Here is a 24537-nt window from a genome sequence, read left to right as displayed (position 1 = left end):
CTATATAAACAGGCACTCCCAAAAAAAGGACAGTAGCAAACAAAGACACTCAATAGGCCTAAATAACTTAAATGGTAAAATGTGCAGGAGGCACTCTGAAACCACATACAGTTGCAAATTATAAACTACAAACAACCTTCAACACACACCAGGCCCTTTGCAACCTAAAACATAGGAAACACATATTGCACAAGGTGGCAGCAGGTTATGTGAAATAATTGGCTTTTGCAGAATGCAAAACTCTTTACCCAGCGTCCTAGCAGTAGAGAATCTGCTCTATTGCTGGGACAGGATGCTTGCACAGCTCGAACCCAGGGAAAGAGCACTTACTCTGCCATGATGAATGTGGAATAAAAAATACTCCATTTGGCTGAATTTCTTTTGAACACTGAGGATACAATGATCATCTGGAACATAAAGATATCTGTCAAAAAACAGCTGCTGCCCCCAAAGCAGTTTGTAATTTATAGGTTTCACTATATCGTACAATTTAGTTCCTGGACAGATCAAGAATTTAGAGTGGCTAAAATTAGACTTATCCATTATTTCCATAACCAGCGGCCAAACTAGTCACTGTTTCTTTTTTTTTTAAATATATTTTATTCAAAATTTTTGGCCAACCATAACAGTACATTGTGTATCTTTTACACAGTAATATAACAATATAAATAATAATGGCCAGTTTTTTTTAAACAAGAAATAAATAATATATAAACATCAAAATTAAAAAAACAAAACTAAATGGCAACTGCCTTGTCCCAAATAAATACTCTCCAAAAATACAAGTCAACAGTCCAGTATACAATTACCTATAACAACAACCTATACATATTATACTTATACACTAACATCCCTGAGAGTCCTTCTGGTTCCTCCCCCCCCCCCGGGTTGCTGCTGCTGTCTTCTTCTTTTCCATTCCCTCTATCTTTCTGTGAGGTATTTGACGAACGGTTGCCACCGCCTGGTGAACCCTTGAGCCGATCCCCTTAGGACGAACTTAATCCGTCCCAGCTTTATAAACCCTGCCATGTCATTTATCCAGGTCTCCACACCCGGGGGCTTGGCTTCCTTCCACATCAACAGTATCCTGCGCCGGGCTACTAGGGACGCTAAGGCCAAAACATCAGCCTCTTTCGCCTCCTGCACTCCCGGTTCTTCTGCAACCCCGAATATAGCCAACCCCCAGCTTGGTTCGACCTGGACCTTCGAAAGCACCTTTGTCACCCCCACCCAAAACCCCTGTAGTGCCGGACATGACCAGAACATGTGGGTGTGATTCGCTGGGCTTCTCGAGCATCTCGCACACCTATCCTCTACTCCAAAAAATTTACTGAGCCGTGCTCCAGTCATAAGGTGTAACACCTTAAATTGTATCAGGCTTAGCCTGGCACACGGGGACGATGAGTTTACCCTACTTAGGGCATCAGCCCACAGCCCCTCCTCAATCTTCTCCCCCAGCTCTTCTTCCCATTTCCCTTTCAGCTCATCTACCATAATCTCCCCCTCGTCCCTCATTTCCCTATATATGTCTGATACCTTACCGTCCCCCACCCATGTCTTTGAGATCACTCTGTCCTGCACCTCCTGCGTCGGGAGCTGCGGGAATTCCCTCACCTGTTGCCTCGCAAAAGCCCTCAGTTGCATATACTGGAATGCATTCCCTTGGGGCAACCCATATTTTTCGGTCAGCGCTCCCAGACTTGCAAACGTCCCATCTACAAACAGATCTCTCAATTGTGTTACTCCTGCTCTTTGCCATGTTCCAAATCCCCTATCCATTCTCCCCGGAGCAAACCTATGGTTATTTCTTATCAGGGACCACACCGAGGCTCCCGTCTTTCCCCTATGCCATCTCCACTGCCCCCAAATTTTCAGAGTAGCCACCACCACCGGGCTTGTGGTGTATTTCTTCGGCGAGAACGGCAACGGCGCCGTCGCCATAGCTTGTAGGCTAGTCCCCCTGCAGGACGCCCTCTCCAATCTCTTCCACGCCGCTCCCTCCTCTTCTCCCATCCACTTACATACCATGGAGATATTGGCGGCCCAGTAGTACTCACTTAGGCTCGGTAGTGCCAGCCCCCCCCTATCCCTACTACGCTGCAAAAATCCCTTCCTCACTCTCGGGGTCTTCCCGGCCCACACAAAACTCACGATACTCTTCTCAATCCTTTTGAAAAAAGCCTTCGTGATCACCACCGGGAGGCACTGAAACACAAAGAGGAATCTCGGGAGGACCACCATTTTAACCGCCTGCACCCTCCCTGCCAATGACAGGGATACCATGTCCCATCTCTTGAAGTCCTCCTCCATCTGTTCCACCAACCGCGTTAAATTTAACCTATGCAATGTACCCCAATTCTTGGCTATCTGGATCCCCAAGTAGCGAAAGTCCCTTGTTACCTTCCTCAGCGGTAAGTCCTCTATTTCTCTGCTCTGCTCCCCTGGATGCACCACAAACAACTCACTTTTCCCCATGTTCAGTTTGTATCCTGAAAATTCTCCAAACTCCCCAAGTATCCGCATTATCTCTGGCATCCCCTCCGCCGGGTCCGCCACATACAACAACAAATCGTCCGCATACAGAGATACCTGGTGTTCTTCTCCTCCCCCGAGTACTCCCCTCCTGGAACCCCTCAATGCTATTGCCAGGGGCTCAATCGCCACTGCAAACAATAATGGGGACAGAGGACATCCCTGCCTCGTCCCTCTATGGAGCCGAAAATACGCAGACCCCCGTCCATTCGTGACCACGCTCGCCATCGGGGCCCTATACAGCAGCTGTACCCATCCAATATACTAATCTCCAAAGCCAAATCTCCTCAACACCTCCCACAAATAATCCCACTCCACTCTATCAAATGCTTTCTCGGCATCCATCGCCACCACTATCTCCGCTTCCCCCTCTGGTGGGGGCATCATCATTACCCCTAGCAGCCTCCGTATATTCGTATTCAGTTGTCTCCCCTTCACAAACCCAGTTTGGTCCTCATGGACCACCCCCGGGACACAATCCTCTATCCTCATTGCCATTACCTTGGCCAGAATCTTAGCGTCTACGTTCAGGAGGGAAATAGGCCTATAGGACCCGCATTGCAGCGGGTCTTTTTCCTTCTTTAGAAGCGATTTTGTTGCCTGTGACATAGTCGGGGGCAGCTGTCCCCTTTCCCTCGCCTTGTTAAAGGTTCTCATCAGTAGCGGGGCGAGTAAGTCCACATATTTCCTGTAAAATTCAACTGGGAATCCATCCGGTCCCGGGGCCTTCCCCGCCTGCATGCTCCTAATTCCTTTCACTACTTCCTCCATTTCGTTCTGTGCTCCCAGTCCCACCTTCTCCTGCTCCTCCACCTTAGTAAATTCCAGCTGGTCCAGAAAACACATCATTCTCTCCTTCCCATCCGGGGGCTGAGCTTCATATAATCTTTCATAGAATGCCTTGAACACTCCATTAACTCGCTCCGCTCCCCGCTCCTTCTCTCCCTCCTCATCCCTCACTCCCCCTATTTCCCTCGCTGCTCCCCTTTTCCTCAATTGGTGGGCCAGCAACCTGCTCGCCTTCTCCCCATATTCGTACTGTACACCCTGTGCCTTCCTCCACTGTGCCTCTGCAGTACCCGTTGTCAGCAAATCAAATTCTACGTGTAGCCTTTGCCTTTCCCTGTACAGTCCCTCCTCCGGTGCCTCCGCATATTGCCTGTCCACCCTCAGAAGTTCTTGCAGCAACCGCTCCAGTTCCCTACTCTCCTGCTTTCCTTTATGTGCCCTTATTGATATCAGCTCCCCTCTAACCACTGCCTTCAGCGCCTTCCAGACCACGCCCACCTGGACCTCCCATTATCATTGAGTTCCAAGTACTTTTCAATACACCCCCTCACCCTTAGACACACACCCTCATCCGCCATTAGTCCCATGTCCATTCTCCAGGGTGGACGCCGTTCTTTTTCCTCCCCTATCTCCAAGTCCACCCAGTGTGGAGCGTGATCCGAAATAGCTACAGCCGTGTACTCCGTCCCCCTCACCTTCGGGATCAACGCCCTTCCCAAAACAAAAAAGTCTATTCGCGAATAAACTTTGTGGACTTAGGAGAAAAACGAAAACTCCTTACTCCTAGGTCTGCTAAATCTCCATGGGTCTACTCCTCCCATCTGCTCCATAAAGTCCTTAAGCACCTTGGCTGCTGCCGGCCTCCTTCCGGTTCTGGACCTCGATCTGTCCAGCCCTGGATCCAGCACCGTGTTAAAATCTCCACCCATTACCAACTTTCCCACCTCTACGTCCGGGATACGTCCTAACATGCGCCTCAAAGTTGGCATCATCCCAGTTCGGGGTATATGCGTTCACTAAGACCACCGTCTCCCCCTGTAATTTGCCACTCACCATCACGTATCTGCCCCCACTATCCGCCACTATGGTCTTTGCCTCAAACATTACCCGCTTCCCCACTAGTATAGCCACCCCGCTGTTTTTCGCATCTAGCCCCGAATGAAACACCTGCCCCACCCATCCTTTGCGTAGTCTAACCTGGTCTATCAGTTTCAAATGCGTCTCCTGTGACATAACCACATCTGCTTTAAGTTTCTTAAGGTGTGCGAGTACCTGTGCCCTCTTTATCGGCCCGTTCAGCCCTCTCACATTCCACGTGATCAGCCGGGTTGGGGAGCTCTTTACCCCCCCCCCCTCTTGATCCAGCTCCTCACCCGGTTCCCACGCAGCTGTGTCCCCCCCAGGCGGTGCCCTCCCGCCCCGCCCACCCCACCCCATACCAGCTCCCCCTTCTCCCCAGCAGCAGCAACCCAGTAAATCCCCCCTCCCACCCCCCTCGCTAGATCCCCCACTAGCGTAGTTACACCCCCCATGTTGCTCCCAGAAGTCAGCAAACTCTGGCCGACCTCGGCTTCCCCCCGTGACCTCGGCTCGCACCGTGCGACGCCCCCCCCTTCCTGCTTCCCTATTCCCGCCATAGTTATCATAGCGCGGGAACAAAGCCCGCGCTTCCCTTTTGGCCACACCCCCAATGGCCAACGCCCCCAGCTCCTCCACCTCCCTCCCCCACAACCTGTGGGAGAGAGAAAAGTTACCGGGTCGCAGGATTAACAACATAAAAATCATCTCTCCCCCCTTTGTCCCCCCTCTTCGCCCCCCATATTCGCCCCACCACTTAGTCTCAAACGTTCTTTTTTAATAACCCACTTATTCCAATTTCTCTTCAACAATAAATGTCCACGCCTCATCCGCCGTTTCAAAGTAGTGGTGCTTCCCTTGATATGTGACCCACAGTCTTGCCGGTTGTAGCATTCCAAATTTTATCTTCTTTTTGTGAAGCACCGCCTTGGCCCGATTAAAGCTCGCCCTCCTTCTCGCCACCTCCGCACTCCAGTCTTGATACACGCGGATCACCGCGTTCTCCCACCTACTGCTCCGAGTTTTCTTTGCCCATCTGAGGACCATCTCTCTGTCCTTAAAACGGAGGAATCTCACCACTATGGCTCTGGGAATTTCTCCTGCTCTCGGTCCTCGCACCATCACTCGGTATGCTCCCTCCACCTCCAACGGACCCGTCGGGGCCTCCGCTCCCATTAACGAGTGCAGCATAGTGCTCACATATGCCCCGACGTCCGCCCCTTCTGCACTTTCAGGAAGACCAAGAATCCTTCAATTCTTCCTCCTCGCATTATTCTCCAGCACCTCCAGCCTTTCCACACATCGTTTATGGTGTGCCTCGTGGATCTCCGTCTTCACCACCAGGCCCTGTATATCGTCCTCGGCAGCCGTTGCCTTCACGACCCGAAGCTCCCGCTCCTGGGTCTTTTGCTCATCTTTTAGCCCTTCAATCGCCTGTAATATCGGGGCCAACAGCTCCTTCTTCATCTCCTTTTTAAGCTCTTCCACGCAGCGTTTCAAAAACTCGTGTTGTTCAGGGCCCCATATTAAACTGCCACCTTCCGACGCCATCTTGGTTTTTGCTTGCCTTCCTTGCCGCTGCTCTAAAGGATCCACCGCAATCCGGCCACTTTCCTCTCCTTTTTCCATCCGTATCCAGGGGGGATTCCCTTCTGGTTTACCGCACAGTGCTTTTAGCCGTTAAAATTGCCGTTGGGGCTCTTATTAAGAGCCCAAAAGTCCGTTCCACCGGGAGCTGCCGAAACGTGCGACCTAGCTGGTCATCGCCGCACCCGGAAGTCCACTAGTCACTGTTTCGAGGGATAGAAATGTAAAAGTGAAAGTAGTAATCTAATTAAGTCAAAGCTGATGATTGTGTTTAATTGTTCTCACCACTGCTGACAATCAATGAAAAAGCGTTGTGTTTTGTCTGTCAGATACATGTTTATACTTCTGACCCACTTTACATTGGGAAAAATAACTAGATTAGATTGTATACTTCAGTTTATAAGGAGCTACTACCATCAGTATCAACTGAGCAGTTTTGGAATATAGGGTATTAATGCTCACAGTAAACCATTTAAACCCACACGGCAAAAATCCTGATTTGAGCTGGGTGAACATATTCCGTTTCAAAGTTGCAGCCAATTTAGCTGGTATGTTTCAATAAAGAACCGGATAAAGATCGTACTGCAAGCAATCAGTACAGAATTTCAGTGTATTTGGAATGCTATACTTTTATGAAGTTCAAAGCTGTAAGCACACAGAACATAAATCACTGTTTGGGAAGTTCAGAGAATTCTGGCATCAAATAGACCAGTTTGCATGCACATCAAAAAATTCACATTCTCAAACATGACTTAACCTCAAAGAGAATGCTTGAAAATATACAAAATTTAAAAAGCTTTGTCTCAATTTACATTAGAGCATTTCTTACCTTGCACTACTATGGACGGTTTTGGTCCACCAATCATAGGGAAATTATTCCCTCAGAAAGAGCAAAGAAAAGCAACCAAAAGAGTTCCACGTATCAGAAATGTAAGTATCACAAGGAATAGGAAATTGTAAATGCTATCCTTATGGAAGAGTGAGGCTTCCGGATGACCAAATTAAATCAGAGGGTTTTTGAAATGAGTTAAGCACCCTCTGCGCCATATCATGGAACTGATCCTGATGTTTCTCCTTCTGCACACCTCCATTGTGTGTGTGGTTGCACCTCTGTTAGATGGTGCAAGCATCCAATTAGGCAGCTTTATTCAGCTCAACTGAACCTGTTTTGCTGTGGAAAATTCCAAATAAATTTTTAAAATATAAAATTCCAGAGAGGAAAATGAACATATACTGATATTATGAGGAAACTGAAAGATAACTGAAGGTTTGGTCAAACATACAGCATTTCTGAATGCTGTTAAAGACAGGAGTTTAAGAACTAGTTGCAAACAGTAGGGCTAAGAGTTGGTTCTTCCACTGAATGCAGAGGAAAGGCAATGGCGATCTAATGAATTCCATGGAAGGCTGGAAACAGCTGCAGAGCTGGGAGGGATGGGCTCATGTGACAGTTAAAGTTCAATAGAATGCAGATGGCGGGATTTTGAATGAGCTGAAATCTGTGGAGGGGTTTGGCCAGCAAGGAGAGAAATTGAACCTAGATGTGACAAGGCAAATTTTGGCAACAGTGGGTAAAGAAGTGCTGGATTCAAGCAAAGTTGTGAAGGTTGTGAAGAGCACTTTTAAATGAATAGGATACAAGATTTGAAACACAATTAAGGAACCAGCGCTACAGATTCTCACAGATTAGTTGTAAAGTGTATGAAGCCATGGAAAGTAAGGAGAGGTTTGGCTGATCAACAATTTGGTATCAGCCTTGAAGCAGAAGTTGTCATTGACACTAGGAAAATGTTAGAGGTGGAGAACTGGACATCTGTTCACTATGACTCCATTTATTATTCCAAGTACTTGATATGCAAATAAAAACTGAGGCAGACAATTTGCAAGTGCACTTGAAAATTTCATTTCATTTGTTTCATGAGTCTTTGATAAATAAGTATGTTTGCTGTTCTGAAAATACACTAAATTCCTTTTATAAAAAGAAAATCATCAAGCTCCTTTACTGCCTCTGTAAATAACTTCTGATATCAATCCCTACAGTTGGCAATAGTTTACAGAACAAAAAGTAATCAAAGCATCTCACCTCCTGTATAACCTGGTCCAAAATGCAGCAGTACAGGTAACAGTCCAGGCATTTTTACAAATTAGAGCAAACTTCGCAACATCCTCAGGTCGTATGTAGGATGCCAGAAACAACCAAATATCTATAGGGTACTGTTGTCCGCAGTGCTCTGCATTATCTATTAGGGAAGGGGAGGAAAAGATTCCAGCAAGTAGAAACATATGATTCAGTGATGCTGTAGCAAGGGGATAATATAGCACGCTACATTATAAAACTTCCTTTCCATAATGATGCACATGTATATGTTTAAAACATAATAATTTTGCCCTGGACAAGATGAGTTTAATTGTTTCACAGGCCTGACAATTGTAACCGACAGTCGCTTGGCATTTAAGACGATTCAGCTTCTGTACCAAAGGATCACTTTTGTTCAGTACTTTTTCTGACCTATGACAGGAATTTGAGCATGGTACTTGACTTGTGGGGAAAGGTCTGAAGGAGAGCAAATATAGCACACAGACTATTTTTATACTATTTGAGGTAGATATCGATCAAAGCATCTGAGAATTACAAATTATGCAACATTGGGATTTTACAATTACATCAATCTGCTTGTGTGATTGCACATCCATATTCCCCCGAATGCCAAGAATTTTCAATGATACTGTCAGCTATCAGCCTTTGTACAACACAGCTCGGAGTTGAAGGTGTTGGGACATGTTGGAGAAGAGTTAATCAAACTGAACTGTATAAACCATAACTGGTCACTGGGACACTAGGCTGTCTAGATAAGAGGAGAGATGGAAATGTAGGAATCTGCCTGTGAGCAAGGGGGAACTAATTATATTTAATTCCAGAATTATCAGCAAGGAAATAAGTGACTCAAACATTGAGCATTAGAGATGAATGTATAACTTGAGTGATAAATGTAACAAATATAAGCAGAGGGATCAATTAACTAAATTATAGAGTGGATCTATGTCATAATTTGGGTAAACAAGCAAGCCTTGGGAAGGTCTGGAGCAAAATCATAAAATTTGGACGTACTTAATCATGAAGGAGTTAGATAGGGTTATTTGTGAAATTTGAGTTTATCGATGAGATACACTTTGCAAGGCATATAAAGGAGAGTTTCCAGGGCTGGTCAGGTAGCTGAAGAGAGTGAAACCCAATGATATTCTTGGACTTCAGAGACTTCATATTCCATGCTGTGAAAAAAGTTGGTTTCTTATGCGCAATTGTCTTGTGCTTGCTCAATCTAATTCATGGTTCATGTTAATATTTCAGAAATAATTCTTAGTTCTCGGAAAATTAAAGTGGAAATGGGATAAATGCAACTAAAGCGGTTTGGAATCTATGACATCCAGAAGCTTGGGGACACGCTGACTTGGAGGGGTCGACAGCTAAAAAGGTAGGATCTTATAACAGCGGGAGAGCTTACTTAGCTGGTAATGTGATATCTACACTGCTTGCAAAACAGTGCAGCCTAGATGATTTTTTTTTAATGAAAGTTATTGCTGAATAAGTTTAAGAGCATTCAGTAAACCCTGGAAGGCTACATTGTCAAGATGGGTGGTACTTAAGAAGGTTCTATGGTTTCAATTTATCTCAGTGTTCTGCAACAGGGCAAGAGGCTCCATATTAAAAAAATGGACCGCCGTTCGCAAGCTTCAAGCAGTGAAGGAATGAGGAAGCTCTGGCGCCACTGTTACAGCTGAGGGCACCAGTTTCAACCTTGTGCGCTTTAGATGTTAGCAGGATCCAGCAGTTAGGGCTTATAGTCATGGGGAGCTGAGAAGGTGGAAGGTCACTGGTTTTGTGCCTGGCAGTCAGGGCTCAGAGAAGCCCTGGGAGCCATTTATGGAGAAGTACAGCCAGGAGACTGGAATACGGAGAAACACTGGGGCAGAACCAGCTTAGTGAAGCTCGTAGTCTGCAAGAGACTTGGTAGTGTGCTGATAAGAGATCGGAGTTCAGTGTGGCAAAATGGCCAACGGCCTGAATCTTAGGCCCAATACAGGATTGGACACTTAAATTAAAGCCAGTCAGAACCACAGACAGACCTGATGGGAAGTCAAACAACCAAAATCGAATTCACTGGACAGAGACAGACAATTTGGGCATGTCTGGGCTTGCGGAAGGTAATCAGCCCCATTCAAATGGATCAATTGTTGTGGATTGCGCAGATGAAACCAGACTTCCTGGCACCTAGACCATCTTATATGGGTTAAGATTACGCGCAGCCAGCACACCTAAGGATGGACCTTTGGGGAGAGTTCCTGGTGTCCTGCAGAGTTGCAACCGGCAACTCGATTGGGTGTTGCAAACCCCGCCCAGTGACCTCATGGCTGAGGGCCAGATAAGCTTCTGGAAGGGGGCGAAGAGGGGGATAAGAAGGAGGCGCCCAGAAACCATCCCCAGCCAAGACTCGATGCTGAGGCAGCGGAGAATTCTCAATGGTGGACTAGAGGTCAGAAGGAAGCAGCATACGAGACTCACCTTCGCAGACAAAGGCCATGAGATGACCGAGACTCAGAGGACTGGACCCACAGCTCGATCCAGTTTATCGGTACAGTTAGTATTAAGTTATATTATAAGGCATATTATAGTTGGGATAATTTGGGGAATAAACTGTTTTACTGTGTTTGAAAATAAACTTGGTTGAATTGTGAAACAATAAAAGCAAATTACTGCGGATGCTGGAATCTGAAACGAAAGAGAAAATGCTGGAAAATCTCAGCAGGTCTGGCAGCATCTGTAGGGAGAGAAAAGAGCTAACGTTTCTAGTCTGATGACTCTTTAACAGACAGAGAAAGTGGGAAATATTTATAATGTGGAGTGAGAATGAAAGATGAGTCATAGCCACAGAAACCCAGGGAAACCGGGTGCTAATGGCCACAGAAACCAAGGGGAAAGAGTGCTAATGGCAGTCCCCAGAGAGGACAAAAGATGTGAAAGGTCAAATAGCATGGAAACTAACATCAGAGGATGAACTGTAGTTGTGGGGGGTGGGGGTGGGGGGAAGGGGAAAGCAAAGGGGAGAAAGGTGGATAAGATTGGTGGGGAGGGGGGGGGGAATTAAATATATATATATTAAAAAATAAATGGTAAAAGACAGTTAAAATGAAATGAAAACAAATGGGTCGAGGTGGGGTAGAGCTGATCATCTGAAATGGTTGAATTCGATGTTCAGGCCGGAAGGCTGTAGCGTGCCTAACCGGAAGATGAGATGTTGTTCCTCCAGTTTGCGTTGAGCTTCACTGGAACATTGCAGCAGGCCAAGAACAAACAAGTGGGCATGGGAGCCAGGTCTTTTGTTAAATTGTGAATTGTGAACTTGTGTCGGTCCTTTGTTCATCTCGCAAAAAAGGGCTCCTGGGTAAAACATTTGAATAATAAACTGGTCGAAGAGTTTGAATTTTACAGACAGCATCAGCTTTGTGAATCCCATGGATTGCAGTCAGAGGAGAGGAAATTGAACAATCGGGAGGTGAACAGATATTGAGGAAATCCAAGTTGAAGCTGCTTTTCAAGGAATTCAGAAGCTAGATCATTGAAAATGAGAAGTTGAAATCTCATGTGAGGGAGCCAAGAGTTTTAATGTGATTCTGAGACTCACACTGGTCACTGACGTCTGGGTGGGTGGGTGGGTGGCTGAGAAAACCATGGGATCTGTCTACATCTGCCATTTAATGTGCAATGTGATGTGTTTAACCACAGTTTGTCTGTTAACCACATTTACCCCATGTTAATTCTGAATCTTTTAGAGTACAATGTAGATATTGTAGATTACAAATAAAAATCAACGTTTATTTTGTTTGTTTAAAACTGAATCTTGTGGCTTTATTTCCTTGCGGGTAAATGGGAATTTAAATTTTGTCTACTTTAAACAAACATTTATTGGTCCCGCAACATACGCATGCAGCATATAATCACAAGACAAGTAAAAAAAAAGGCAATAAAGTTAACTTGAATTGAAAAATATACCATCAAGCGTTTTGAACAAAGAACAAAGAAAATTACAGCACAGGAACAGGCCCTTCGGCCCTCCCAGCCTGCGCCGATCCAGATCCTTTATCTAAACCTGTCTTCTATTTTCCAAGGACCTGTTCCCCGCCCGTTCATATCTGTCTCGATGCATCTTAAATGATGCTATCGTGCCCGCCTCTACCACCTCCGCTGGCAAAGCATTCCAGGCACCCACCACCCTCTGCGTAAAAAAATTTCCATGCACATCTCCCTTAAACTTTCCCCCTCTCACATTGAAATCGTGACCCCTTGTAATTGACACCCCCACTCTTGGAAAAAGCTTGTTGCTATCCACCCTGTCCATACCTCTCAATTTTGTAGATCTAAATCAGGTCCCCCCTCAACCTTCGTCTTTCCAACGAAAACAACCTTCCAGCCACATTTACAATTTCCTTGTTGCAATATTAAGAGTGAATTACCTTGCTGTCTTTTGCTTTTCTTTTTCCTAGAAACTTTCAACTCATTTGAGTGGCCATCAGCGTCTACTTCATCACTGCTGTTACAGTCCAAATGATCGTCAGGAACAGAGGAAAGAGCCTCCTCTGTCACAGGGACTTGAGACGCTTCCAAACCACACAGCAACTTTACTAAAATAAAACCACTAAATTGTCAGTGTTTGCTTATCATTAAACTATACAAACCTGTAATTCTGAAGGGTTTACCACAACGAGTTATATTTCATGAAAAATATTTTAAAGTACAACTGATATAATTAGAGCTAGTGGTGTCACTAATATTTCAGTGATATATAAAGACAGTGTGTACATTTTTAAATTATATCCATATGAACTTTGTAAATCACCCAGGCAGTACAATTCTACACGATTCCCTCTCTTACTCCCGGGTTCAGTCTGGAAAGAACATCTTGAAAATACAACACCAAAGCTGTTAACATTCCAGAGGTTATAGGACAGGCACTGGTTGAGCATTAAATATGACAAACTAAAGGATATTGCACATTAAAAGGAGACTGGCTTGTGTACAATGTTTTCAAGGAATTTGGATACTGGCTTAAATAAACCCAATTATATACAAGATTGTATAAATTGTATAAATCATCCAGAATGGGTTGATTGTTGCCACTCTAACTATTTCAAATGCAATGTTATACAATAACCAGTTACCAGAGCTGCTAGAAAAAAATGCAATAGAAACTCTGTAAATTTATACTTAATAAAAGCATTGTAACAGATCCTTTCAGTTAACACAAGTTTAAAACAGCTGGATTTTATGTACCACTGCAAATAAAACTTTTGTTTCACATTTGTTCAGTGCCTGGTTTAGTTTTAGAGTCAATTCTACATGTAAAGAAAATTCTGAATGATTCCTCTGTAAGCCAACCCTTCCACAAAAGTAATGTCTGGCAAAACATTCAGCCACTGGAATACATGAATATACAAGGAGAAAATAGAACATTTTCAAATCCAAATTTATTTTAAATGAAGTATGATTGATGAGGCAAAGAGGGTTGAATTAGGGATTATTAAGGATATACATCTGGTAAAAAGCTCCTGAGATTAACCAGGTAAACTTAATTTGCCATGAATTGTTTCATTCAAATTGACCCAGCATAAAAATTGAGCCCATTTTCTAACACCAAAAACTGCTTTTGCCTATACTGGCATACAAATTGACCCTTCACAGTCACAACATGCCATATTTATATTAGTAGTCAGCCTCAATTGTTTTTTCCTCTATCTTATAACTGGGTGCAAGCAGGGTGGCACAGTGGTTAGCACTGCTGCCTCATGGTGCCAAGGACCCGGGTTCGATCCCGGCCCCGGGTCACTGTCCGTGTGGAGTTAGCACATTCTCAGTCTGCGTGGGTCTCACACCCACAACCCAAAGATATGCAGGGTAGGTGTATTGGCCATGCTAAATTGCTCCTTAATTGGAAAAATAAAAATAATTGGGTACTCTAAATTTATAAAAAATAAATAAATAACTGGGTGCAAGCAGGCAATATGGGCCGTGTTGCAAAGATGCACAGGAGCTTAGGACAAGCCCACTCTTTGCATTGGATGCCAATTACATTTCAACGTGGCAACCACGAACACCAGCGGTTCAATTTTCTACTCGCCGTAATAAGTCAATCCCCATAATGGAGAGATTTTTTGAGGTTTCAAAGATCGACTTATCAGCCAATATCTACAGTATCTATAACAAGCCTTGCTCATGTGTACATGCAATATTTTATTGAATACCCCTCTGCTCTGTCTCCCTCCCCTTTCCCTCAAATAATCTGTGCACATTCACTGAGTAACTTCAATCTATTAGGCTAGTTTTGCCGTCCTTATGCTTGCTTTAATTCTTCCACTATGCATACATAGATCACTAGATTACAGGCTGCATATGGAGAATGGAAGAATTGAAGCTATATATTACACAACTCAGGCACAGGGCAAGAGATCCCCTCCCCTATTGTTAAACTTCAAGGGCCTTTCCATGCTCTTTCCAGACCTGCTAATCAAGCAACAAAATACATTCTGCAGTTGGACGTCCAGTGGCGTTATGTACGGGGAAAACGTGCACGAGGTGGTTCCTGCTAGAGTACTGCACTTCTTGCCCTTTTCTCTTAGTTTAAGGGGCATCTTCTTTTGAAAATCCACAGAATTAATGGATAAGGATCCTATATAGGTGAAATGCCAGAAAAGCCAGGGGGAAAAAGGCAGACAATAGAAGTTCGTCAAAGGAATCTGAGGCCTCTTGGAGCTTGTCAGTAGATAAAATGGCAGAGGTAGCCTTTGGGGCTCTGGCCATTCCACTAACAGCCGGGGTACTTTCAAGTACCTTGGCAAAAGAATTCGATAAGCACTGGCGGGTTGTGTCGGAGGACTTCCGCATATCAATGGGAGATCTTGGCTCCCATCCTAGTGGCTCTGGAGAAGACCAACAAAACTGTGAAAGCCCACAGAGCCACGATAAAAGACATGGATGGGGCCCTTTCGAGACATAGTGATCAGATTGCCTCACTGGAAGTGGAGATGTCACTTGGTAGCCGAAGCGAATAAATCGCTGAAGCTGAGAATCGGCCCAGGAAGTGAAACGTTTGAATTGTGGGGCTGCTAGAAAGAATGGAAGGTCCAACGCCCACAAAGTACTTTTCAGAGATATTTGGAGAGGTGACGGGGGAGGGTGGATTCATGTCCCCTCCACCGTACACGCCAGCAAAGGCCTTGTCCAGAGGATCCACCGTGTGCAGTGAGTGAAGTCTCATAGCTTCAAAGAGAAAGAGCAGGCTCTGAGATGGGTGAGGGAGCATCATGATTTCAAATGGGAAGATAACGCCATCAGGTTTCACCAAGAAGCAGGAGCGGAGCTGGCAAAGAAGGGGACTGCGTTCAACAAAGCCAAGACTGCCCTGTACAAAGGTAGAGTCCGATCCGGTGTGGTGTACTTGGCGCGGTTAAGAGTGACTTTCACTGGAAAGGACTATTTATTTGATGTGCCGGGAGAGATGGACTCCTTTGTAAAGAAACACGGGTCGGGTGCTGTGTGATTGGGGTTGGGAGTGGGCATGTTGTATTGTTGGGGTTCCATGTTTATTTTTGCAATTTCCTGTTCTTGATGGGGTTGACGTTTTACAGATTGGGTTTAGATTTAGGGTTTACTTGCATGTGGAATTCTGCTCAGATTGTTATGAAAATATATAGCTCCCAGTTGGAGCTTTAATATTTTGTTGCTCGTAACCATTTTTCTTCACTCTAGTTGGGAACTGTCCTGCTAACTTGTGGGTTAGCTAACGGGCATGTGTTGAAGGATTAACTGCAGCGAATTACAATAGGTTTTTAGAAAATGAACGGGGAGTTCTTGTTTTGTTTAGGTTTGTTAGAAGTGGATTTTAGTTGTTTATGTTCACCTTGCTGCTATCCATATGTGTATTTGGGTGGGGCCGTATCAGAGGGCGAGAAAGGGGATAGTTTGCTGACGAGGATAAGTGAATTTTTCTCGGTGGTGGAGGATAAGTATGAGTGTTGCTCTTGGGGGCCGGCTAACCGCACTCATAAGTTCTGGTCTTGTCCCAAGTTGGTAAGCTTTTGGATCTCTTTCTTCAACACCATGTCAGAGATACTCAAAGTTGATTTGGATCCATGTCCCTTGGTGGCCGGTGCTTCAGACGGGGGGTGAAGGCAGACGTCCTTGCCTTTGCCTCGGTAATAGCGAATAGACGAGTTCTGTTTGAGTGGAGGTCTCATACTCCACCCAGTCTTCAGCTTGGTTGGGTGACCTCATGTCTTTCTTACATTTGGTGAAGGCGACGTACACCATTAGAGTGTGATGGAGGGGTGCTACCTAAGATGGCAGCCATTCATTTCCTTTTTTAAGGAGCTAGTCACCGTCAGCTGTTGGAAAGTTTAGTTTAGTTTTGGGGGGCTCAGTTAATATGTGCTTTTGCTTGTTGAATGTGTAACTTTGGTTAATTGTTTTGTATGATTTGGTTTATTATGAATTTTAATCAACTTTTTTTTAAAATTCTGCAGTAAATTATATAATCCACAATGGTGCTCTCTAAACACGCTGTTCCACAAATAGGAGACAGACCCAAACCCAGTGTGCCAAATGCCAGGAATCCCTAGTCTTGTTGTTTCAGACAGGAGGGCCCAAGCTATTTTTTAAACTGCAATTAGCTTAAATACAACAGTGGAATAAATTTGGAAATAGCATTAAGCAAATTGTGGAACCACCCAGATCACTCAGCAATGACTCAGTGGCAGCATTCCACCCAAGTCAGAAGGGATAGAGTTTAATCACAATCCAGAGTAAACCTCCTGCTGATTACCATGTACCAGCCACCATCAGCTGATGAATCAGTACTCCTCCATGTTGAACACCACTTGGAGGAAGCACTGAGGTTGGCAAGGGCACAGAATATGCTCTGGGCGGGGAACTTCAATGTCCATTACCAAGAGTGGCTCAGTAGTACCACCACAGATGAAGCTGGCCAGGTCCTAAAGGAAATAACTGCTAGTCTGGGACTGAAGCAGGTGGTAAGGGAACCAACAAGAGGGAAAAACATACTTGACTTCATCCTGACCAATCTGCATGTTGCAGATGCATCTGTCTATGACAGTATCGGTGACCACCGCATAATCTTCATGTTGAGGATACCCTCCATCGTGTTGTGTGGCACTCCCTCCCTCACAGCAGTGGGTGCACCTATACCTCAAGGACTGCAATGGTTCAAGAAGGCAACTCACCACCACCTTCTGAAGGTCAACTCGGGATGGGCAATAAATGCTGGCCTAACCAGCGACACCTACATCCTTTGAATTAATTTTTTTTTTTAATGTTTTAAATGCAAGGAGGAAAAGGGAGCTATCCCAGTGCTTTGGTCAACATATATTGCTCCACCAACATCAAAATAGATCTATTGTTGTCTGTGAATATTTGTTGTGTGTCGACTGGCTGCCATGTTCCCTTACTTACCACTGCAACAACATTTTTAAAAATGCTTAATTGGCAAGCACCTTGAGTTTGTGAATGATATATAAATAAAGGCTCTTCCTCTCTAGGTGACATTCTGAGTGTGTATGCTTCAACAGAATTGAACACTAAATGACAAGCATTTCACTCATCTGGAGGGGGGAAAAAATCTTCTCTCCAAAATGGCATTGTAGACAGCCTAGATATTGACAGACGAGGTTAATGGGCAAAATTGTGGCAGATGGAATTGAATGTAAGCAAGTGTGAGGTTATCCATTTTGGGACCAAAAATGGAAAGAGGTTAGGTACAGTGGATGTCTAAAGAGACTTGTGGGTTCAGGTACACAGATCCTTAAAATGACACAAACAAGTGCAGAAATCCAAAGATGTGTAGGTTAGATGGATTGGCCATGTTAAATTGCCCGTGTCCAAAAAGGTTAGATGGGGTTACTGGGATAGGGTGGATGTGTGGGCTTAGGTAGGATGATCTTTCCATGGGCCGGTGCAGACTCGATGGGCCGAATGGCCTCCTTCTGCACTGTAAAAATCTTTGAAATCTATGAAAATAATCAAAAAGGCTAATGGAATGCCAACCTTTTTATCTAGAGGATAGGAGTATAAAGACACAGGGGTTATGCTGCACCTACACAAAACCCTGGTTAGACCCCACTTGAGTACGGAGAGCAGTTCTGGGCACCACACCCGAGGAAGGATATTTTGGCCTTGAGGTTGCAACGTAGGTTTACAAAAATGATACCTGGATTACAGGGGTTGAGTTATGAGGAGAAATTACTCAAATTAAACCTGCTTTTGCTGGAAATTAGAAGGTTAAGGGGTGATCTGGTCAAAGTGTTCAAGATATTAACAGGGAAAGACAGGGTAGATAAAGATAAACTATTTCCACTGGTTAGAGATTCGGAAATTTGTTTACAATTTACATAGATGATCTGGAGTTGGGGACCAAGTGTAATGTGTCAAAGTTCGCAGGTGACATTAAGATGAGTGGTATAATCAAGTGTGCAGAGGACACTGAAAGTCTGCAGCGGGATATAGATAGTTTAAGTGAGTGGGCAAGAGTCTGGCAGATGGAGTTCAATGTTGATAAATGTGAGGGCATCCATTTTGGTAGGAATAACAGCAAAATAAATGGTAAAATATTGCAGCATGTGGCTGTGCAGAGGGACCTGGGTGTCCTTGTGCATGAATCACAAAAAGTTGGTTTGCAGGTGCAGCAAGTAATTTAAGATGACAATTGGAATTTTGTCCTTCACTGCTAGAAGGATGGAGTTTAAAAGCAAGGAGGTTATGTTGCAGCTGTGTAGGGTGCTGGTGAGGTCACACCTGGAGTAGTGTGTCCAGTTTTGGTCTCCTTCCTTGAGAAAGGATGTACTGGCACTGGAGGGTGTGCAGAGGAGATTCACTGAGTTGATTCTGGAGTTGAGAGGATTAGCTTATGAGACACTACGTAGACTGGGACTATACTCATTGGAATTTAGAAGAATGAGAGGGAATCTTATGGAAACATGTAAAATTGTGAAGGGAATAGATAGTATAGAAGCAGGGAGGTGGTTTCCACTGGTGGGTGAAACTAGAACTAGAGGCATAGCGGGGATCGGGTTGAAGTAAGGGCTTAAGTGGGTCAGTGCAGACTTGATGGGCCGAATGGCCTCCTTCTGCACTGTATGTTCTATGTTGTATAAGGGGGAGCAGATTTAGGACTGAGTTGAGGAGGAACTTCTTCACCCAAAATGTCGTGAATCTGTGGAATTCCCTGCCCAGTGAAGCAGTTGAGGCTACCTCGCTAAATGTTTTTGAAGCAAAGGTAGATAGATTTTTAAACAGTAAAAGAATAAAAGGTTATGGTGAGCGGGCGGGTAAGTGGAGATGAGTCTGCAAAACGATTAGCCATGATCTTATTGAATGACGGAGCAGACTCAAGGGACCAGGTGGCCTACTCCTGCTCCTAGTTCTTATGTAACTAGGGGGCACAGTCTGAAAATTAGGACTAGACCATTCAGGAGAGATGTTAGGAAGCACTTCTTCACTCAGAGTGGTAAAGGTTTGGAACTCTCTCCCACAAACAGCAGTTGAAGCTAGATCAGTTCATTTTAAATCTGAGATAGGTTTTGTTCAGCAGATATTAAGGGATATGAGCCAAAAGCAGGTATATGGAGTTAGGTCACAAATTAGCTATGATCTCATTAAATGGCGGGACAGGCTCGATGGACTGAATGGCCTACACCTGTTCCTATGCACAGAACCAGAGCTTTTGTTCACTTATGCACTTAAACTGAAACATTAAGCACATGACAGGAAAAATGTCAACAACTATACAGCTAATTTGCTTGTGGTTTTTTAAACTCAAACCAGATGACAAAGTCATTGATCAAGATAAAATTGAATAATTAATGGCAGAATGTAGCTAGCAGCCTTAAACTTGGGATTAAGAGAAATTAAAAGCTAGACAAAATATTTAAATAATATTTTGAAAAATATTCACAAACTAACCTTCTTTCTGAATTGCATTCGCTACAGCTTTCTTTACTCTACCAGACTTCACGATAGCGGGATCTGAATCGGCATAATCTGCCACAGTAACTGAAATAAAGGTTAAAGGTTTAAACAATAGCAAATTAATACAAAATAAAAAGGTGAAATTAAATATTATCTGCTGCCACTACAATGAGTTTGCAAGGGTGACTGGAGGGTCTGTGCACAGTAGAATGTGTGTAGAAGCCTAACAGAAACTATTTTTCTACGTACAAAGAGAGAACAAGCACAAGAAAAAAAATTCTACTGCATGTTTCCAAATCTCAACATACATCATACACCTTTACTTTCTTCCTCTGGATACAAACACTTAAAATTGGATAGACATCCCAAACTTATTTCACATAGGATGGCGAATGGCCTCTCTTTCATAAAAGGTGGACAAATGCATGGAGTTTCAGAGGAATCATGAAGAACTGGTCTGATGAGATTAAACACCACAGAAAAAGGAAATTAATTATTGTGGCAAAGTTATAAAATCAGATCACTGACAGCTCAGTTTTCAATTATGTAACACCTCCAAACCATCCGGTCAAACTACATAAATACTTAAAGCTAATTCTCCATTACAATCAAAAGCTGATAATGACTCAAACTGAATGCAGAAAAACTGTTAGAACAGGGAATACCAGCACACACAAACTTAAACTTTGCCCCTATTTTTTTAGGGCACCAGACCTTGACTCCGTCCCAACAATTAATTAAATTTACAGAATATGCATTATTAATGGACAGCATGGATTGTGGAGTCAATCGAGGATGATTTAATATTGGCATCACGGAAGATAAAGTTCCGCACACATGAGTACGGCCTCAACCGGGACCATGGATTCATGTCGCATTACATTCACCCCCCACCATCTGGCCTGGGCTTGCGAAATCCTACCAACTGTCCTGGCTTGAGACAATTCACACCTCTTTAACCTGGGGTTACCCCTATCTCTGGATCTGTAAAGACTTAATTACCTGCAAATGCTCGCATTCAAAGCATAGTCTTGCATCTTTGACTTTGTCTACATATATATGTTTCTGGAACATACCTCTTCATTCACCTGAGGAACAAGCAGAGCTCCAAAAGCTATTGTTTGAAACAAACCTGTTGAACTTTGAACTGGTGTTGTAAGACTTCTTACTGTGCTCACCCCAGTCCAACACTGGCATCTCCACATCAAAGATAAAGTTTGACAACTGTTCTGCCACATCATATGGGCGAAATGCACTGTTCCTAGAAAGTTTCTTGCTGTGCTACTTTCCTCACTATTCGGCAAACACTCATCTATAAAGCAGTACTGCTTTGTGTACGTCATGAATCTGCATTGCGATAGCGGTAGACAGTACTCGCAGGGCCTCGTTTGGTATGCATCTCTCCCGGTAACAAGGTTAAAGCAGCAGTTTAGATAATAATTAAGTGTGAATAGTTTATGGAGGACAGACAAATTATAGATGATTAGGAAGGTCCATGAGATAAGTTAATGTATAGTCGAATACAACTGAAAACACAGAACGCACAAGGTAAAGTCACCATAATCCCAGATTACCATAGGCTTCTTCCCCTTCGGGGGGGGGGGGGGGGGGGGGGGTGGCCTGACCAGTGGTGATATAACCCGAGGATCACCATACCTCAGGCAAGGGGCAAGGTTGAGAAGATGAGCCTTCATGAATAACTTCAGCCAATACAGAAATTGAACACGCCCTGCTGGCCTTGCTCTGCATCAACTCAGCCATCTAGAAACAAAGATATAATTGCCCAGACCCTGAGAAGCCACGAGAGGCACTTACAATCTAGCAGTCTCAGAAAGTGGACAGGCCAGTTCCCAGCCACCAAGCCTGAAGGATAGGTTTACAGTAAACAAGCATCTAAATCTTAGAGCCAAGACAGTACAGAAAACCTTCATAACAGCAGTTTTAAAATATCCTTGCTGGACCAGGAAAAAGGCAGTTCCCAGATTTGAGTATCATCCTTGCATTATGTGGGAACTACAGCTGGATATTCAATTTGGCTGTTGTTTGCTGAACACGGGAAGTCTACAGATACATTTATCTATCGTAGATACATTTTGTAATAGGTGTATGTCCAGTAGAAACTGTGTGTTTAGTAATTCATGGCATTAATTGCATGAGATTAGAGTAGTCTTGTTTTGGTATGTATTTGTCTTTCCTTTACTAAATAGTCTTTAATAACTGCTGCACGACGACTGGGCTATTTATTCTCATTGGGGTTTCACTCGTCTCCTCACACCAAAACAAAACTATATACCCCCATGAACTTGTGTTTCCAAGTTGGGATACCCTCACAGATAACACCAGCATGCTTCGTGACATACAGCAAGCTAAAAGTCAAGAATCTAAGTAAATTCAAACATGAATTATTTGCAGCTGCTCTCGAAAATTATTGACAAACAGCCACAGCTCAGGGCAAATCTCCGGAATGCAGGCATGTATTCAGTGCAACTTGTATGGTGCTTTCTTCCTAAATTATGTCACATTAAACAAGCCCAATCTCATTCTTAGCAGCCATGGGCAGGTAGCACAAAAGTTCAAAAAACAAATTACTACAGATGCCGAAAAAATGAAAAAAAATAGAAAATGCTAGAAATATTCACCATGTCAGGCAGCATCTATGAAGGGGAAACGGAGTTAACAATTCAGGCCTGTGACCTTTCATCCAACCTTCAGTTGTCACTAATTAACAGCACGTACCATGAGGTTGCAAGAATGGCTGATAAGAGAAATACCTAATTAATGCAGGAGAGAGGCATTCCTTTGCAGTTTGGAGATAAAGCATATTTTGAGAAGGTACTGCAGTGGGTTATCCCGACAGCTGAATTTCAGAAATACCACTGAAGCAGTACAGTATGCGCTGTCAATGTCAGTTAAGACTGTAAGAGAAATGGAATCCCTACATTGCAGGCCATTCGGCCCATTGAGTCTGCTTTGAACCTCCGAAGGAGCACCTCACCCAGGCCCACACCTTCAGCCTACTCCCATAGCACCACCTAATCCTTTTATTTTGGACACGAAGGGGCAATTTACCATGGCCAATCCACCTAACCTGCACATCTTTGGATTGTTGAGGAAAGTAGAGCACCCGGCGGAAACCCAAGCAGACACGGAGAGAACGTACAAACTCCATGCGGACGGTAACTCAAGGTCGGAATTGTATTTGTGTCTGGTGCTGAGGGGGAGCTGGTTTTTGACAAAGATCAGAAACTGGAAAGCAAACTTGCATCTAAAAGTCAGAGAGGAAACAGCTTTTTTTTGTTAAATTTTAGTGTACCCAATTCATTTTTCCAGTTAAGGGGGCAATTTAGTGTGGCCAATCCACCTAGCCTGCACATCTTTTAGGTTGTGGGGGCGAAACCCACGCAAACACTGGGAGAATGTGCAAACTCTACACGGACAGTGCCCAGAGCCGGGATCAAACCTGGGACCTCGGCGCCGTGAGGCAACAGGGCTAACCCACTGCGCCACCATGCTGTCTGAGATGAAACAGCTTTTGACCTTTTGTGTCCCACATTATAGAAGTTATTACTTTTCGACATTACATAGCCTCAGAACACATAATAATGGTGCTGGGTTGGGTAGCCTTTTGCAAAACGGCAAACAATCTTTTAATGCAGTAAAAAATCCCAAAGTCCTTCAAAGAAGCAATATCAGGGAAAATGTGATACAGTGCCTCATAAGGAGATATTAGATGGCCAAAAGCTTGATCAGAGATAGGTTTTAAAGAGTGCCAGGTTTTAAAGAGTGCTTGGAGTGCCTTGAGGAAAACAAATTAGAGAGAAATTTAGGGAATTCCAGAGCTTAGGACGGAGGCAACTGAAGGCACTGCCTGTAAGAGGTCAGTCATTTTTGGAAACATCAGAGGGTTGTTGGGCTGGAGAAGATTAGGGAGATACACAGGATTTGAAAACAAGGATGAGAATTTTTAATATTGAGTGCAACAGGATCAGGAGCCAATATAGGTCTTCAAGCATTTTTTTCAGGGGGGGGGGGCAGGGGGTGATGAATGTCTGGGACTTGAGACTCTAGATACAGAGCTTTGTATGAGCTCAAATTGCTTAATGTAAGGAAGGTGGAACAGAAAATGCTGTAAATAAATCAGCAGCCAAAGTAACATCTGCAGCGAAAGAAACAAAATGAACATTTCAGACCTTTGATCAGAACTGGGAAAGGTTAGAAATGTAAGGATGTACAGGTTGAGAATCCCTTAGCCGAAACTTGGAGATGCGAAAATCTCTGAAATCTGCACTTTTTCTTTTTTAGCACCGACTTGATGCCATGAGTGGCTCTGGGAAGGTGACGAATGTGATATAAAATAGTTACTTTAGAGTTACTAGTTAATGTAATGTAGAAATAAGCCACTTTGATTCTTGCAGTTAGGGACAAAGGAATTTGAGACCGCATGGAAAAAGCAGGAAGAGGTGGGTCTATGAGAGTGATGCTGCATTGATAGGGGCCAGAGAAAGGGATTGGAAGTGAGCCAA

At 44.0% G+C, this 24537-nt stretch overlaps 1 protein-coding gene across 2 annotated transcripts in view; it reads right to left on the bottom strand.

Moving 5' to 3' along the window:
- Nucleotides 1-24537, bottom strand: part of tmem183a (transmembrane protein 183A) — a 41500-nt gene that overhangs the window by 7301 nt on the left and 9662 nt on the right. For both annotated transcript variants that reach the window (XM_072480455.1, XM_072480456.1), the window contains exons 2-4: nt 20009-20098; nt 12496-12663; nt 8069-8225 (exon numbers count right to left, since the gene is read on the bottom strand). In XM_072480455.1, coding sequence (XP_072336556.1) covers nt 8069-8225; nt 12496-12663; nt 20009-20098 — 415 coding nt within the window. The remainder of the gene's footprint in view (nt 1-8068; nt 8226-12495; nt 12664-20008; nt 20099-24537) is intronic.

Source organism: Scyliorhinus torazame, chromosome 17 (assembly GCF_047496885.1).
Source record: "Scyliorhinus torazame isolate Kashiwa2021f chromosome 17, sScyTor2.1, whole genome shotgun sequence".
Lineage (NCBI taxonomy): Eukaryota > Metazoa > Chordata > Chondrichthyes > Carcharhiniformes > Scyliorhinidae > Scyliorhinus > Scyliorhinus torazame.
Note: the sequence above shows the minus strand (reverse complement) of the source record. Positions and strands in the feature narration are given on the sequence as shown.